The sequence below is a fragment of the Argentina silus genome, assembly GCF_951799395.1.
Source record: "Argentina silus genome assembly, chromosome: X".
In the NCBI taxonomy this organism is placed as follows: domain Eukaryota; kingdom Metazoa; phylum Chordata; class Actinopteri; order Argentiniformes; family Argentinidae; genus Argentina; species Argentina silus.
The window spans coordinates 38,217,300-38,234,972 of NC_139653.1; the positions used below are offsets into that span (position 1 = coordinate 38,217,300).

General features: G+C 42.4%; 1 protein-coding gene across 1 annotated transcript; it reads left to right on the forward strand.

Annotated features, from left to right (window-relative positions):
- Positions 1-265: 265 nt before the first annotated feature.
- oafa (OAF homolog a) lies at positions 266-16,273 on the forward strand. Its single transcript, XM_083696372.1, has 4 exons — positions 266-1,022; positions 13,575-13,709; positions 13,798-13,978; positions 14,198-16,273. The coding sequence occupies exons 1-4, from the start codon at positions 792-794 to the stop codon at positions 14,470-14,472; spliced, it is 822 nt and encodes a 273-aa protein (XP_083552498.1). The 5' UTR covers positions 266-791; the 3' UTR covers positions 14,473-16,273.
- The last annotated feature ends 1,400 nt before the right edge of the window (positions 16,274-17,673 follow it).

A 17,673-nucleotide genomic window follows, 5' to 3' on the forward strand; every position in this document is an offset into this window, starting at 1 on the left:
TTATGCTTATGGGCTTCATAGAAAGTGTTACCAAAGTTTCTTCACCTTTCTAATTCTAATTGGGTTTCTAATGAAATGTTGTTTTAGAAGGCATTTCTAGTGTTATACCTGTGTTATAACTGCCCAGGCATAGTTTTTCTTGAAAGGGGGAAAGATCCCATGCGTTGTAACAGGGAGAGAGCTATTAGGCTACTTTTTTAGGGTGGTGTGTCTTTAAGAGTTTATAACCATCCGTGAATTCACAGCGCCGTCGCTGAAAGTTTTTGAGGCCATGCAAATAGCCTACTCTGCAGTAGTTTGGATGCCGAAGGAAGTGACGGGACTGAATGAGAGAGAGAAAAATAGAAAAAAAATACTGATAAAAACAGAAAAGAATACGGAGCAACGTGCTAAGTTACAATCAAGAGAGAGTGCGGGGAAAGTAAAACACTGCTGATACGTGTTGTAGCGGAGCAAAGTTGTTCAATGAAAGGAAACTAGTAGTCTGTAGTGAGAGGTTGAGATTTAAGACTTGATCGACGTTGTTCACCTTTGCTGATGACCATTCAGATCACAAATAGATGAAAGTGTGGGGAAAATACATCGATTGCGGCATGCTTTTTATTCTGTGCGGTCATAAAAGTAGGCTATGGAAGAGGAACAATTACTTGGATTTTATCCTTACAAAGAATAGCTATCTTTCGCCACTTGCTGTAAGGAAACTCAATGATTAGCTAAGCTTGTGTGTTGAAGGTTGGATTTCGTCTGGGCTTTAATTTTTCCTCTGACAAGACAGTTGTGCGTCTTCTGGAATGTTTGCGAGTTGTATTTCACCGGTTTCAGTTCGGATACATGTATTACTCTGCGCACTGGTGCTTTCTTTAACGTTTGGACTTTGTACAGAACTGAAGGTTCGTGTTCGTTTAGCTGATGGACAAATCACAGAGGAAGTTTTAGAGGCGGACAGTGAAAAAGACTCAATCTCAGTTGAGTTCAAACAAGGAGATGGAACTCTCATCACTTTTGTCGCTGACTTCAAACAGGTGAGGAGTAAAACCTATTTACCAGAGTAACATCCAAGATGCTATATGGTTGGCTGGATAACCTAACTACATTGTGGCACAAAGCCGGCAGATCACGGGCATGATACTGACACATCTCCATCCTGTTGACAAAACAGCATTCATGATGTAAACATTTTGTTAACATTGTGTATATTATTCCGTGTCAATTCACCACATGGCCTTTTCATGCATGACTGAATGGATGGTGCACAACAATCTGATCAATGAAATGCTCTCACTTGTCATTCACCTGTTGCCAGCTTTAAGGATGCCATATATTCTCTTCTGGACATTGACTGTCATGTCCACCATATTTCAGACACCAATTCAATGTGTTTAGAATCATGAGGGGGAGAAAACAGGTGCGCCCTTTGGAATGAATGGTAGTGAATGTTATGGGAATAATTCGGCATTAGAGCTATGGCATTTATCCAGTGACTGGGTCAGTGTGAGTAAGAAGCAGCATGCCTCTAGTCCGTGAGTGGGTGGGTGCCTCTGGACTGTCCATCCTCTCACCATGGTAGTGTGCACAGAGGCTCAGAGAGCAAGCAGAGGCATGCATCTGTGATGGTTGCAGTCACTCTGAAGCTGACAGCCTGGCGAGATGTGAACAGGGAGATTTACTAGGATTAGGTGGCCATGTCTGATGCTGTTTGATCAGGGGTCGCTGGCTCAACAACCAACCAATTGGCTAATTTAGAGTTGAAAAGAGGCCATCGCCCAATCACTGATGACACATCCCTGAGTACATCACACCATGGTAGTAGAGGCTCTGGTGGGGGGTGGGGCAGGGGTGACTTGCACCGCCACTGCACCCCCAAACTGAAGGGCAATCCCTGCAAATCGCATAACCCTAACCCTAACTACACCACTCTGTTATTATATTTGCAATGCACCCCCAAGAAAAAGTCAACTTCCGTCTATGTGCCCAGCCCAGTTTATCTGAATGAGACCAGAGGCAAAAGGCTTTCTCTCTCTCTTTCTTTCTCTCTCTCTCTCTCTCTCTCTCTCTCTCTCTCTCTCTCTCTCTCTTACTCTTTCCTCTCTTTGTTTTATCAGTTCCACTTGGAAGCCTATCTCCATTCCTATTCCATGTGCTTCCAATCTGCCTCTCTCCGTATCTCCAGGATTTATGGAAAGTTGGATCAGCAGAGACTTCCAGCTGCCATAGAAAATTTACAGCCCTGAGACGCTGGGAAGGAGAGCATTTTAACAGGGATGACTAACCATGGGGAGCTATAAAGACCTGACTAGAGGAGATACCTGTTGGATCTAAGTGAAGTGTTACCTATTTTCCTTCAGACATGTACTTTGGAGCACTATAAAGACCTGTAGAGAGAGGGGGGGGGGGGGGAGGGAGGGAGAGAGATCTATCTACTAGGAAATGAGGTAACACTACTAAGATCCAAAGGGTAAAATGTGGTTAGAATACATACATAATATTTAGTCATTAGCACTTCATTAGCCTAACCTCCCTATCATGTTAAAGTGCCATTGTGTAATGATCTAGCCGTTTTAAGTGGATCATACAAGAAACTCTGCATTATCCCTGTTGGCTTGAATTAAGTGGTTCCCAGAAAGAAACACGTGTTTCTTGGAGCAGGTAGGTGGGTAGGTGTTGTTATGGTTCCACATTTAGCCTCAGGAGTTGGCATGGGTTGTGGGAACAGAGAGGTAGGCAATCCATGGATCTGTTCATCTATGAGAGCGGGGAGGGATGAACTGTCTGCCGTTACAGTACAGCATCTGGACATGTGCTAGAGATGACATGGTGATTGGTTAGCTAACAAATCACACTGTCTGTGGGAAACAGTGTTCCCAGTTTACATGCAAGTTAGACTATATGATGATAGAATGTGTCACGGTCAAGAATCCAACCCCTGAATTAGGAGAGATGGAATAAGTCCCAAAATCATATATCATATAAAATCTTCCAGTGCCTATGGATATAATAACTTCCTAAATTGTGTGAAAATCTAGTTCTAGTTCAATATGTTGTGGTATTTCATTAGAGCCATCATAACAGGAGTGTAATAAGAACTTCAAACAACATGATCAAATAACAATTATCTACACGTAGGACATTCTATTCTTATATTTCATTTTCAAGGGAAAATGCGGAAACATTGAAAAATATGAAAAGGCTTTTACTGCAGGAACCTGAAGCACTCCCTCCCTCCCTAAAACTAGGTGACATATTTGATTATGTAATTTTAGACCTTGAACTGAATGTAAATAATGTATTTTTCTTTTGTAGGATAAGCAAATAGGAATGTTTAACATTTTTTAGGGGAAGAGAAGGCTGGGATATGTCCAGATATAGTCTTGGTGTGTGTTCTCTCATCAGTGAGAATCAGATTGTTTATCTATTCTGTCCTTAACAGCTGCATTTGGACCCAGAAATGGACCGTTTGATCAATTCAGGGAAGTATGTTTGCAACTCCATATATTCAGTGTTGGACAATAAAAGCTTTCTTATGTGTCTCTCCTCACTCACACATTTAGGGCCCCAATTTGATTCAGCAAATAAGGCTGAGCAGAGCAAAACATACTTTAAAACTCTGTCCAGCATGATTGTTATTGTAGCTTGATTTTAACAATGTTTTTGAGAACTGTAATTATTCATTCAGTTTTTGTAAACAGTATGAAAATGCATTGCATATCATGAAAACGCTAGATGCCTTATTTACAACTCTCATTGGATTATTTCTCATTGCGTCTATTAGACATATTGAGGTGAAGATGGCCGACTTGATCAACTTCACCATTTGACCAATTGGCCACTTAGTGTTTGATGTGTCCTTCCTGACATCACTGCTAACGTAGGTGTGATGGGTAATTGAGGAGTAATTGAGAATTGAGTGATGGGTAATTATTTGTCGCCATTACCCCATACTCCCCCAACCCACCCCCCTGTTGGGTCAGGTGAGTAACAGATGCTGGGAATCTTTTTGGCATATAATCTCACACTATCTTTCCAAATTCCACAGCCTTTCTCCAAACAATGCGATGATGAGTGTAAATGAGTAGATCCGCTTTCTTTTTAATCTAGCCTCTATCTGTGAAATATAACTGTATTGTGTTTCAAGGCCAGCTTTGCCCTCAGGCCAGCTTTCTTAAAAGAAATTCAAAGAAAGAGCATTTATGAATACGCCCCACCTGTAAGCAGCTGTGTAGATGAATACAGTCATTTCACACGCCCACCAATGTAGCTAGTGAGAGAGAATGAGAGCAGGGCATGGTTGTTTGTTGGCCTTTCTGAGCATGCTCCCATAGGGATATATGTGACCTGTCTGGCAGCAGCCCATCCCTGCTCCTCTCCTCTCACTGCCAACCCATATCTCCCTGGGAAGCCTGGAACAAGCCGCTGGAAACGGGAACAGGAACTTGGACTGGACTGCTGTGCTGTTACCATCAGACCATTGTTTCCTTATTGTGTGGGTGGCTTAGTTGCCGTCTCTGCTGTTCATTCATTCAATATGTGGGAAATGCCAGTATTGCACAGTAAACAGGCTGTTTGGTTCAATACAGTGCACATCTGTTTAAGTCAAACACGTTGATTTACCACATGGCACGGTTGAGTTGTGTCTTTTCAGAGCCTAACCTCACCTCACCTTCCCTGCCATGACACTTTGTCACTTGCACAAACACGTCAGCCTTTTACGGGCAAGAGAGTGTCACTTTTTCCAGGAAATGTTGTGTTTTTTAGATGCCTCATAGGTTAGAACACTAGGACAGGGATAGGCTATATAGGCTGTATACACTACAGTTGTGTGTGTGTGTGCGTGTGCGTGTGCGTGTGCGTGTGCGTGTGCGTGTGCGTGTGGCATCCACACATTCTCCCAACAAGCAGTCCCTGCATAACAGATTTTTCCCAGAGATAACTATTGGGTTATTGCATAATCCAGCAAGCAAAGCAACTCACTGTGCTGTTTTTATGATCAGCATGTTCATGTACAGTAGTAGAAATTAACTGCGGTGCACCATAGTTAGTGGTGCTAAAATCGTGGATAAGACAGAAGTGATGAGCCATGGGTTGAACACACTCATATCCCCTGCCTTCTGTAAGATTACAGAATCACATTGCTCTGCTAACTTGTACAACTCAGTAGAAACTACAGACTTATATTAGGAAATATAAGAAACTTATATTAGACAATGTAAGAAACAGGAAATATAAGAAACTTAGAAGATAAATGTTGACGGCATGTGAATGCCCTGCCCAGTGTTTGCTCACTGCCTGAGCCAATAGGGTTCTAGAGGTTGTGGATGTCTGTCACTGTGTTCGGACATGATGTCTGTCTGAGGGACAAAGGGTGGAGGCTGGTTTGGACTGGAGCCATGGCTTTAAATCAAATCATCATCAAATGATCAATCTCCTTCTTTTCCTTCACTGTTGAGGACTCTTAGGACTGTCTCATTGAATTTCCTGAAGGTATGTTTGGATGTCTTCATATTGCCTCATGATCTGTGATTGCATGTGAATTGCTTTTGGTCCCTCTGAAATGGAGAATTTCAAGTACCGTGAGAAATGTAAGGCTGTAGAAAAACACATTTAGAGAATTGTTGAGAATTGATTCGAATTATACTTATCAGCCTGTATGGTGGCTATTTATGATTACATGGTGAATACAAATTAGGTAAACTTACATACGTTTAGTTATTGTGTCTTTTGATGGTGCCCATGCAGATGTTACCATTCTTTCCTGTGAAGTTATTTAAATTGAACAAACTAGAAAGGCCAGCATTAGCCTTTGTGTGTTTGTTCTGTCCATTCTCGCCAGCATTTGCTAATTGGTTAGCTAGTACAGCCAGGTGTGACCGGCCCAGATCTGACTCCACATTCCTGTCTTTAGAACCTCTGTAATTAGCCTCAACTCAAGCATTTCTCAGCAGAGCTGCTTTTCTCTGCTCCTTTGTCTGCTGCCGTCTGTCTCCACAGTCAAGGCTTAATCCTACTCTACACCTGTGTCTTTTCACACCCCCCCCCCCCCCCCAAACCAAAACCAACCCCTAGCCCCCGCCCATATGTTACTGCAAATATCTACACCATCACCAAACACGTGCTCATTATTATGTTGTTTCAAGGGAAATATCAGACTTTAAATGTATTTTATTCCTCCACAAATAACCCACAGGTGTTAGCTGGCTGATGGTGTGGTTCAGCGCCTGTGGATAGTTTGCTTTTCTAAACATTTGTTTATGCTGCAGTTGGCTCCGAGGCTCTTTTGCTCTGTGTACTGTGCGCACACCATAGTGCTGTTTGATCACATTGACAACATCTGACAAAATGGGAATCTTTCCGTCTATTGTGTATAGCAACTATTGCTAACTATAACTATTTATCAGCATGACGGCATTTTGTCTGTTAGACTGTAGTCAGTAAGGAGAGCCCATCAAAAGAAAAGAAGCAAAGGCCCACCATTATGTTTCCCCAAAAATGTGTGTGAAATTGAAAATGTCTTTCATGCTCTCATCCTCACTCAGTAAACCACTGCTCCCAACTGTCCCATTAATCTGACCACTGGGCCTCTCTAAACAGCAGCCTTATCAAACTGACAAGCTCTAAGAGGTGATTGGTCTAGCCAGTAGCCTTATCAACAGACAGGGTCTTAGGGGGGATTGGGAAACAGGAAGCTACTCAAGCCCTGGGGACGACCCTTTGGCAGAGCACACACACACACACACACACACACACACACACACACACACACACACACACACACACGTTTATCAGAAGTTACTGCTCTGATTTTCACAGCCATGAACAACGTATTCTCTCTGTGTCAGGGTAGCATGGTTACAGCGTAGCTACACAGAATGTAACACTGTAAATAGGACCTTTGACTGTGTGAATAGGCCTTTGTGCACCTCCTTAAAATAAGCTCCCCATTAAACGTAACCACCCATGAAATGATCCCAACTCCCTAGCCCATACAACTAGTCAAGTTGTATGAATACACTGGTATTTGGCTTGGGACCCATGGTGATTTGTCTCCAGACTGATTTTGTCCCGGTGGAACAGCAATAATGGCAAGGACTCTGCTCTTGTTTCATGTATTTACACTTTACAGCTGCACTTTGGCATTTGAAATTGGCTGATATAGATAGATAAATAGGCCTTTCCATCGTCAGTGGAAATATCTGTCAGCTGAAAATATCAAATGATGAGACTTGTCTCTTTAAATCCTGGGTATCAATGCTGCACACTGCTTTACTTCACGAAAGTCCAGATCTGAATGTTGGGTTGAAAAATTATAATTTTATGTAATTATGTGGGCATATCTTTCTGTTTCTAGCAGATGACTCATTTCCCCAACATCACTAGCTACTGCAGCAGTAGTTATAACTTCAACAAACTTTCTTACTGTGTTGGAGGGAAGTAATTTGAACATTGCTGAGAAACCCAGTTTCTGGCTTTGATATGAAGTCCCTAGTAGTATTTGTTAGGCTTGTGCCGGTATCAGAATTCCATCAAGTTCAAACGTCTAAAATAGACATTTGAATATGTGAAAATGTGGTGTTTTTGTGATAAAGGCCCTATACAATAATAACGTTTTTAAGGGATAACAGCAACACAATGTGTTTTTTAAGTGAAATGTGCAATATAGAAATGTTTCCAATACTGTATGTCAGTATTTTTACATTCTAATTTGTACCCAAAGTATTAACATTTATCCACAGACATCATATGCCTAGGCTTTAACTTGGTGGGCTCATGGTGAGGATGTGGGAGACCTAGTTTGAACCCTGTCAGGCACATTGGTGGTGTGACTCTGATGAGTCCTCCTGCGGGAGGTTAAAAGGGGGTGAAGTGTAGTGGAGGTGGTCTGGTCAACATGTTTGTGTGATAGGTAACCTTGCCTGACACAGTAAGACATGTTAGCTCCCTGATTTTATGTCTAGGCTTTAGCTTAGCATGCTAAGGCGCATGTCTTCCAATCTGGAGATCTGGGTCAGAACCCCAGTTGGATGCATCTGCTAGTTTCATTTCTCACCATCAAACATCTTTATACACAGTAAAGAGATTTATTCATAAACATCATATGTCAGCCTGCTTGATTCTTCCCATCAAACGTCAAAGAGAGACATATAAAAACATTCTTTTGACAAAAATAATGTCGCCGTAAGTCAACAATTCCTATTCAAATCAAATACAGAATACGGAAGTTGATGTCATATGTCAGCATTTTGACATTCAAATGTGTACCCAAAGTAATTAGATTTATCTATTGGCATCATGTTTCTATTGAGCCTAGGTGGTTTAGAGACCACGTTTGCGTGATGAGTCAACCCAATCTCTTAATTAAATAGTCAAGATACTGACATACAAATATAAACTTAAAACGTTGATGTTTGTGGCTGTAATTCTGATGTTTAAAGTTAAAAAGTCACATCCAAAGCCTTCACGTCTTATACATGACATTTAATGATAGTTATTTCAAGGAGTGACATTTTATGACTGAACATCTGACAATTGACGAACATGGATGTAATTAAGTAATTCATTCATTTCCAAATGATCTCATCAGGCATATGTGTGCTTTTTAAACTCATTTAAGAAGAAGAGTACTTTTTAATAATGCATATTCTTTCAGTGTGGAAAAGGCCAGCTCTCCACTCCATTCAAATCCATTCCTACAGAGAAAAACATTACCTGCGAGCACCTGTAACAGAGCTACCTGCCTTCCAACCAGGCAACGTAATCCCCCTGCCACTCCCTTTCCTACTCTTCCTCTGATCTAAAGTTCCTTGTTTGAAAAAGAGAGGGAAGAACAAAGGACTAACTGACGTGACCACATTGTTTGTTCGTTGTATGCGTGAAGCTAGAACAGTGTTATGATTTTCTATTGTCATTTGATTTTAGATTTTTATGTAATGATGTTTGTAGGGTCCCTGATTTGGATGGATCAGGTTGTCACTACATACTGAACGAATGGAGACAGAAGAAAATGCACAGGTATACTACTCTGCACAGGTATACTACTCTGCACAGGTATACTACTCTGAGGCCTGAGGAGACTTTAAACATTCTGAATAGCTGAGAGGGAAAACAGACTGTAGATACAACATACACCCATTCAGGCTAAAAATGTTCCACAGTGTCACTGATCACGCCTTGTGCATTGAATATGATATTTTATTGATTTAAGAAATCTCAGCTCCTGTGCTTGTGGGTAGGTATAATGACAAAATAACAGTATGGACTGTGTGGCAGGAATAACACCGGTGTAAGCTATGCCACCGGTAAAACCTTCCATCGACCCAACCCTAGTATTGGTAGAAAAAACACATGACATAATTTGCTATGTGCATTATTATCCTTTATTCAGAGGCAATTAATTAAACATATACTCAACACACGTTTTGCACCATTACCAGCCCTATCTAGAGTATTTACTGTATCTGTGTTTGATCTGAGGAGGGCATTAGTTTTTACTCATCATCTGCTGCTAAACACAGTAGTCTGCCTCTCCCCACTAAGACTTTGCATAATGTACTGATTTAAAAGTTGAATCTCTCTTGATCGCTCCGGCTGCTCTTTGCATGGACTCTGTCATTAATTGATCAGGTATAAACCTTTTCATCATTAATGTTTCACCATCTGTAACACCGCCCATGCTTGCACATTTCACCTCTCTGGATCATGTAACCAAATGCCCCATGCCTTTCGGAAGGTATGTGTGCCAACCTTGTGTGCTATGTGTGTGTGTTGGTGCATGTGTGAGAGAGTGCAGCCAGAAGTGAGACTACTCCAAACAAACAAATCATGATCCTACTGGTGCTGTGTATTTATAGAACAGATAATGTCATCTGGTTTGTTATTACAAATCACACACAATTACTTGTTTTCATCTTTCATAGGTATTGGGAATTTTGCCAGTCTGTTAGTTTGGGTGAGATGTTACATAAAGGTCACAGCCTGTTTGTGTGAGATGTTATATTGACGTTGCACAATAGTGACACCTCTGATGTCATTGTGTTGACCCCTCCCCCTCTGCTCCTTTGGTTTCACGGTGGTAGTGAGGTTGAATCCAGAGCAGTGCTGGAGCCTCTCTGTAATTACCCAGAATGCCTTGAGGCTGGAGCAATCTGGGTAACACACTCACACACACACCCCTCATCTTCCACCTGAGTGTAGCGCCATTTGTCTACGGCCTGGGAGGTCCTGCAGCCTCTGCCTCACCTCTAGAGGGGAATAACAGCCTCCTCTCCTCTCCTGTGGTCTTTTACTGCTCTGCCACTTCTGATGCCTTCATGTCTGGATCCTTACACACTTTCTTCCTCACATCAGTCAATCAATCAATCAAGTTTATTTGTATAGTGCTTTTTATATAAACAAATGTCACAAAGTGCTTCACAGCAAAATAATACTAAACAATATAAACAATAAATACAATACAAACAATATGATCTAACATCAAATCATAGACCCCCAGGAGTAAGCCAAGGAAAAAACTCCCCAGTGGATAGAAAAATATAGGGCACAGTGGCGAGGAAAAACTCCCTCAGAGGAAGAAACCTTGAGAGGAACCAGACTCCAGGGGGAACCATCCTGCTCTGGCTGATCAGGTGCTGGAGAGTAAACTAATGTGGAATGTGGTGTGGTGCAAAGATTCCGGGGTCATAGTGAAGGTCAGCTTTCTGATGGGACCTGGGTGGGGCGGCAAGGACCAGGATATAGGGTAATGGGGGGGGGGGGGGGGGGGCTAGGTCAGAAGGTCAAGGGAAGGGTTAGGATGGGAAACAGGATACGGACCCGGGTTAGGGTGAAGGAGAGAGTGGAATTGAGTAACCACCCAGCAAGCCAGCCACCCAGGCAGAGACCTCAAGGATGGTTTATCGCTGGGCTAAGACTGGTTGTAACACTGACTAAAGAGATGAGTCTTGAGCCTAGATTAGGAAATTGGGACTGAATCTGACTCCCTAACATGAATCGGAAGATTATTCCAGAGATGGGGTGCTCTGTACCAAAATGCTCTGCCCCCTCCCGTAGTCTTAGATATTCTGGGAACGGCTAATCTCTCAGTGTCTTGTGAACGAAATGCACGTGAAGGTTTATATGGCTGAATGAGGTCGGCGAGATATATGAGGGAGCGAGCGCTTTAATCGGAAGCCAGTGCAAAGACACAAGGACTGGAGTGATGTGATCATACTTTTTGGTTATAGTAAGGATTCTAGCAGCTGTATTTTGTACTAGTTGGAGATTTTTCAGCGAAGAATTTGGGCAGCCAGATAATAGTACATTGCAGTAATCACGAGGATACAACACCTGAATCAACTTTTCTGCATCACTAAATGATAGAAAATGTCTAATCTTAGATATGTTAGATGAAAGAATGCAATTTTCGAGATAGTTGTGATATGTGTATGAAATCAAAGATCAGGGTCAATAGTCACACCAAGGTTTTTTACTGCCTGCTCAGGAGTGATTGTGCATCCGTTAAGACTGAGCGTCAGATCGGATGGTAGATTTCTCTTTTCTTAGGGCCAAGGATGAGCATCTCAGTCTTGTCCGAGTTGAGGAGTAGGAAGTTGCCCACCATCCACTTTTTTATGTCCGAAACGCAAGCCCCCAACCGTGGTACTCCTCCTTGTTTCATCGAAATATGGAGTTGAGTGTCATCTGCATAACAGTGAAAATGTACACCATTCTTACAGATAATATTGCCTAGGGGTAACATATACAGAGAGAACAGTAAAGGGCCTAGTACAGAGCCTTGTGGGACACCAAACTGGACGTTAGAGGGAGCTGAGGTTTTCTCATCTAGTAGAACAAACTGGTATCTATCAGTTTGGTAGGATCTAAACTACTCTAATGCTAAACCACACAAACCAGAACAAGATTCTCTAATCGTTTTAAAAGGCCAATATGATCAACAGAATCAAAAGCTGCGCTTAAATCAAGAAGTACAAGGACAGACACAGAGTTCTGGTCTAAAGCCAGCAATAGGTCATTAACTCCTTTGACTAAAGCTGTCTCGGTGCTATGTTGGGGCCTAAAACCTGACTGCAGGGTCTCATATATGCTATTCTGTTTCAGAAACGTAGTGAGCTGCTGGGCTACTGCTTTCTCAAATATTTTTGAAAAAAAACGGCAAGTAAGATATTGGCCTATGGTTTTTAAGAGTTTCTGGATCTAGGTTTGGTTTCTTCAATAGAGGCTTAATGACTGGTACCTTAAGAGAACTAGGCACACAGCCAGAGGAGAGAGAATGATTAACGATATCTAGCATAGGAGTCCCAAGGACCAGTAAAAGTTATTTAACTAGCCTAGTAGGAATAGGGTCAAGTAAACAACTGGATGGCTTAGAGGACATAATCAGTTTGCTGAATGTCTCAGGGCTAATAGAATCAAAAGCTACCAAAACGTATCCTGGGTACAGGTGAGTTGCAACAATTGCAGTTGCAACAATTCTACACATTCACCAATACCCAATGTCACATTTCCACGCTCAGTTCATTATCAACAATATTGACTGGTTTGGTGCCAGATCTGTGCTTTAGCCGTCTCCTATGATAGACTGTAGGCATATATATGCACTGATACAGTCATAGGCAAAGGAGTTGACTAAACTACAGCGCATACTAATCTAGGAACAGACTACTGTCTTTTTATTACAGGAGATGAATATCATAGTCAGTGGGCCATTAGCTGTCTGTCGGTCTGGCCGTCCATCTATCAGGCTGAGGTATTCTATACAGAGGAGTGAGTGAAGGTCCATATTGAGCAGCTCAACATGGAGGGCCAGATGGATAGAAGCTTTCAGTACAGTTCTCCTAACAAGGAGTAACAGAGGAGCTGCAGAGCAAACAAAGACAGCTCTCTTTCTTGTTTATCTAACCGGTCCAAGAGATCCTCCTCAGTCCTCCTTGGGAGAGGAAGCCTGGAAGCTGCTTGTCCTCTGCTGCCTGTCTGCTTCAGACTAGTGTGAAAAAAGAGGAGGAGGAGGAGGAGGGTGGTGTGTGTGTGTGTGTGTGTGTGTGTGTGTGTGTGTGTGTGTGTGTGTGTGTGTGTGTGTGTGTGTGTGTGTGTGTGTGTGTGTGTGTGTGTGTGTGTGTGTGTGTGTGTGTGTGTGTGTGTGTGTGTGTGTGTGTCTGAGCCAAGAGGTTGTCAGGGTAGGGAGAAGGGATGAATGGGGAGACAGGTCTGTGGCCTAGCTCTCTCTGCAGGAGCTTCCCATCATGCCGTGTGTGTGTGCGCCCTCACATAGAACTCTTTATGGCCTTGGGGCTGCAGCCAGATCTCTCCAGCTGTTGCCAACAGCAACAAAGTTGTGAACCTTGCAACATCTTCATCTCTCTGCGTTGTTCTGTGTAAAAGAAGTGTCAAATTATTCTGCTTCCATGTTAATATTAATTAATGTGTCGAGAGACTCTCTGGGCTCCAACTCAACAGCGTAAATGAGCATTGCTTGAGGCAAGCAACACAATGTAAAATTGTGTTTAAATAAATGCTTCGATATGATACATTCAGGGAAATTACTGTCCACTGTCACCTCCTCACCATCTCCCCTCTCCCCTCCCTAGGATGTGAAGATCTTCCGTGCATTGATCCTAGGGGAGTTGGAGAGGGGCCAGAGCCAGTACCAGGCCCTGTGCTTCATCTCCCGTCTCAACCACAACGAGATCATCCCCAGTGAGTCCATGGCCCGACTCAGACAGGTAGGAACCACGGAGGGAGAGGTGTTATCTGAGCCTTCAATATAAAAGCATCTTGGTGACATGACTGGTTGTGTTCTGTTCTCATCAGAAAAATCCTCACGCCATCCGCTCGGCGGAGGAGAGACGTGGCCTGGACCAGTTGACCATGAATGTAGCGGTCAACCTGACCCGGGCTTGGCAACTGAGTTCTCACCTCCACAACATGTGTAGTGAGGCTGGTGAGGCCACCTACACCAGAGAGAGTGATGTCAAACACTGGCTAGAGAAAGGTCTGACCTCTCAACCTACTGCACTCCTCTCTCTCTCTCTCTCTCTCTCTCTCTCTCTCTCTCTCTCTCTCTCCTCCATGACACATCAAACAAAGATTATGTAATCTAATGTGAAGTAAGCACTCTAAAAGTGAGGCACTCTTTTGCACAACAAAGCATTTTACTACTGCACTGCCTCAACTCACCAGTATTGCTAATGCTGAATTATCCTATATGTAGGTGTGGAGGGCTCTATGTTCGAGATCCTGCCCCAGTCTGCAGATGTCCCGGGGCTGCAGAGCTGTCGCTCCACCAGGGACCTGTGGCAGCCCTGCTCCTGCAGCTTCAGCCTGCGTCTGGAGTGGTACCCCTGCCTGCTCAAGTACTGCCGGAACCGAGACACCACGGGAAAGGGCAGCCCCTACAAGTGTGGCATCAAGAGCTGCAGTAAAGGCTACTATTTCACCTACTATGTACCCCACAAACAGCTGTGTCTGTGGGACGAGGAGACCTAGCATCCTGGGCCTTACACTAACACTCCTCCAACAGAGACGTAGTACACAGACTCTACTCTCTTATTTAATGGGATCTTACTACGTGGATATCAGTTCATCCCATAGACACAGAGAGCATCCTGATGTGGTGAGGTGTGACACAGATGTTCAGTTCAGGTTATAAATAAGTAAGACCAAAACCTATTGCTCTAGTACCTACACTCTGAGGTGAACCAATGTCTCGTACACAGCAGGGACAACTCCTATAGGAGGGATGTGAGTGACATTGCTGCAGTGGCTCAGTGACAGTGGGACCATGATAAGTGACTGTCACACTTCTGTGCTAACTTGCTCAACTGGCTCAGCATGCTCCTTTGACTACAAGACGACGACGACGACGACGACAACAACTACCACCTCCTTATAAAAGGACATATTCATGCATACAGCTGGACAGTGCAGCTTCTTCTACATGTGTGTCTGGCCAGTGAGACTGCTGGTAGAAGAACAAGGCTCCCATTCTGTTGTCAGAGGAGAGATCAAGATCAGACTCAGACATCAATATCAGCTTTAGCCAGCTACTATAGTAGACCGTGTCCCTGGTTGGTAGCAGCTCAGGCCACCTTGTTCTCCATGTTTCTCTCATGCTACCATTATTTATTTTGTTGCAAAGTGAAATTATTGAAGATTTTCTTACATTTTCTTATAAATTACACACATCTAAAAAGTCATACTATTTGTCTTTTGTTTTTTTGTCAATTATTTTAAAGTGTATGTCCTCACAAACTCTCCATATTAGCTATTAGTCAATAGTATTGAAGCTAAACAGACTATATCTGGAGGGTGTTATATTCCTTTGACTTAGGCATTGTATTCAGATAACAGTTTAAAGCTATGTTCTAATATAATGTATGTTGGGGAAGAGCAAGTTGAGTCTCTTACATGTATTGCATTCCAGTTGCCTTAATGTTCTGTTCTGTTTGAATTGACTTTTTATAATCTGGAAGCATTGATTTGACATTCTAATTTAAAGGGACCACATTTCAATCACCACTAATAATGTTTTATTTCTTCATGATTCATTATTTACTTGTTTCAACGTTTTAGGATAAATCAAAGTTAACATACGTAATATTCTAAAATGAAGGACTACATTTAGAACCGGTCACAGTATATTTCCAGTGTTGGTTGTCGAATCACTCAGTGCTAGTTTACTTAGCTGTAAGCCATAGTCCATGATCTTGTTGTTGAGGAAGAACTTTGTAATCAATACTGCCACCTCCTGGTAATGCAATGGAATGTACGCATTTCACAGAAACAGTGGCTTTTTGCTATATAAGATTTGTTGTCTCACAACATATTCTTGTAGAACTGTTTCATAATTTCATCATCACTCATACTTCTTCTCATTTCCGTTGATTTAATTTAATTACCATCATAATGTGTTGTCATTTGTAGATGTAGCTTGTCTCTCCCATTGATAATATAAAGGTCCCTCCTGATCACATTCACTCGTGATCCCAGACAAGGCACTTCTGTCAGGTTAGGTATGACCGAACTCACTGATTAACCATCAGTTACATTTTAATTTAATTTTACAATATGATCATATTTAGATTTATACCTCAGTAATAAGTCAAATGTTTCCCTCCATCTGATTGTGGATTTGTTTTGAGTTTTGTTATTAATCATATTCAGTAGGTAAACTGGTACATTGTTGTTCTATTTGAGTTTCCTACTTTTTTTTTTAAGTGTGTGTGTGTGTGTGTGTGTGTGTGTGTGTGTGTGTGTGTGTGTGTGTGTGTGTGTGTGTGTGTGTGTGTGAACTGACAAACCAAATGTCCTTTTGTATAAAATATTTTCAAACTGCTACCATTTTTTGGTAATCAAGTGCCTTAACGCTTCAACTGATATTTTTGCTATGTAAAACTAGAATAAAGTCTCAAACATATTTTTCTATGAAAGAAAGATCTTTGCAAAGAGTAATTTTAATACATTTACAATTGAGTGGTGAAGCCTGTTAATTTAATCTTGTTTAAAGTCAGTGTGTTGCTGGTGGTTTTGCAGTGTTTTGCTGTGGCTATCCTGCCTTAAGCTCTGGGACCTAGTTTCTGTTGAAAGTTATCTGTTTGAAGCCAACTGCTGTCAATCTCCAGTGGGAGGGCCTGAAACTATTCTGCAAGGTATTAAACTCCTGCTCACCATGGACTAGAACTAAATACATTTGGAATTGAGTGGTGAAGCCTGTCCTCTAGACTAAGTAAGTTAATTTAATCTTGTTTAAAGTCAGTGTGTTGCTGGTAGTTTTGCGGTGTTTTGCTGTGGCTATCCTGCCTTAAGATCTGGGACCTAGTTTCTGTTGAAAGTTATCTGTTTGAATTGCTGTCAATCTCCAGTGGGAGGGCCTGAAACTATTCTGCAAGGTATTTAACTCCTGCTCATCTTGGACTAGAACTAAATACATTTGGAATTGAGTGGTGAAGCCTGGTCGTTAACTGATCGTTAGGTGGGAGGGGCTGCTACCTTGCTAGTCATCAGTAATTACAGAATCTGCATTTCTATCTTGACGATCATAAAGACGAAGGAGTCAATCTGTGGAGTCCATCGAGGAAGGCCTGACGATAGATAACGACAAAGTTTGACAGGGGAGGTGACAGAAACAGCATGGAATCCCAAGGCCATACTACTAAGTATTTTTATTATATTTGATTCTTTTTTCACTACTCTGTGTGCATTGAGCGCTACCTACATCTTGTATCACCCACAAACCCTCTATCTCTATACTGGCAAATATCACAATATGCTTTCTCCCCATTCCTGTTATTTCATCCCTCAGGAGGACACATCACCTCTACACCTCCCCTCACAACCATTCCAATCTAATTTACCCACCATGCACGATCCTCTCCACACGCACCTTGGCTGTCTGAAACCCTGCAAGCTTGTAGAATAGGGCTCTGGGCAGCTGAGAGGAAATGGAGAAAAACCGGCCTCCCTAATGACCTAAAGCCTTCTCTCTCTCCTCCTCAAGTACATCTTATCTGCATCAGCTGCTAATGCTTCTTACGACCATTCCAAAATTCCATCCTCTGCCTCTGACCCAAGGAAACTGTTCTCCACATTTTCCTCACTCCTCCACCCACCTCCTCCCCCTCCTCCCTTCTCCCTGTCTGCGAATGACTTTGTCACCTACTTTGAAAAGAAGGTTGATGACATTAGCAG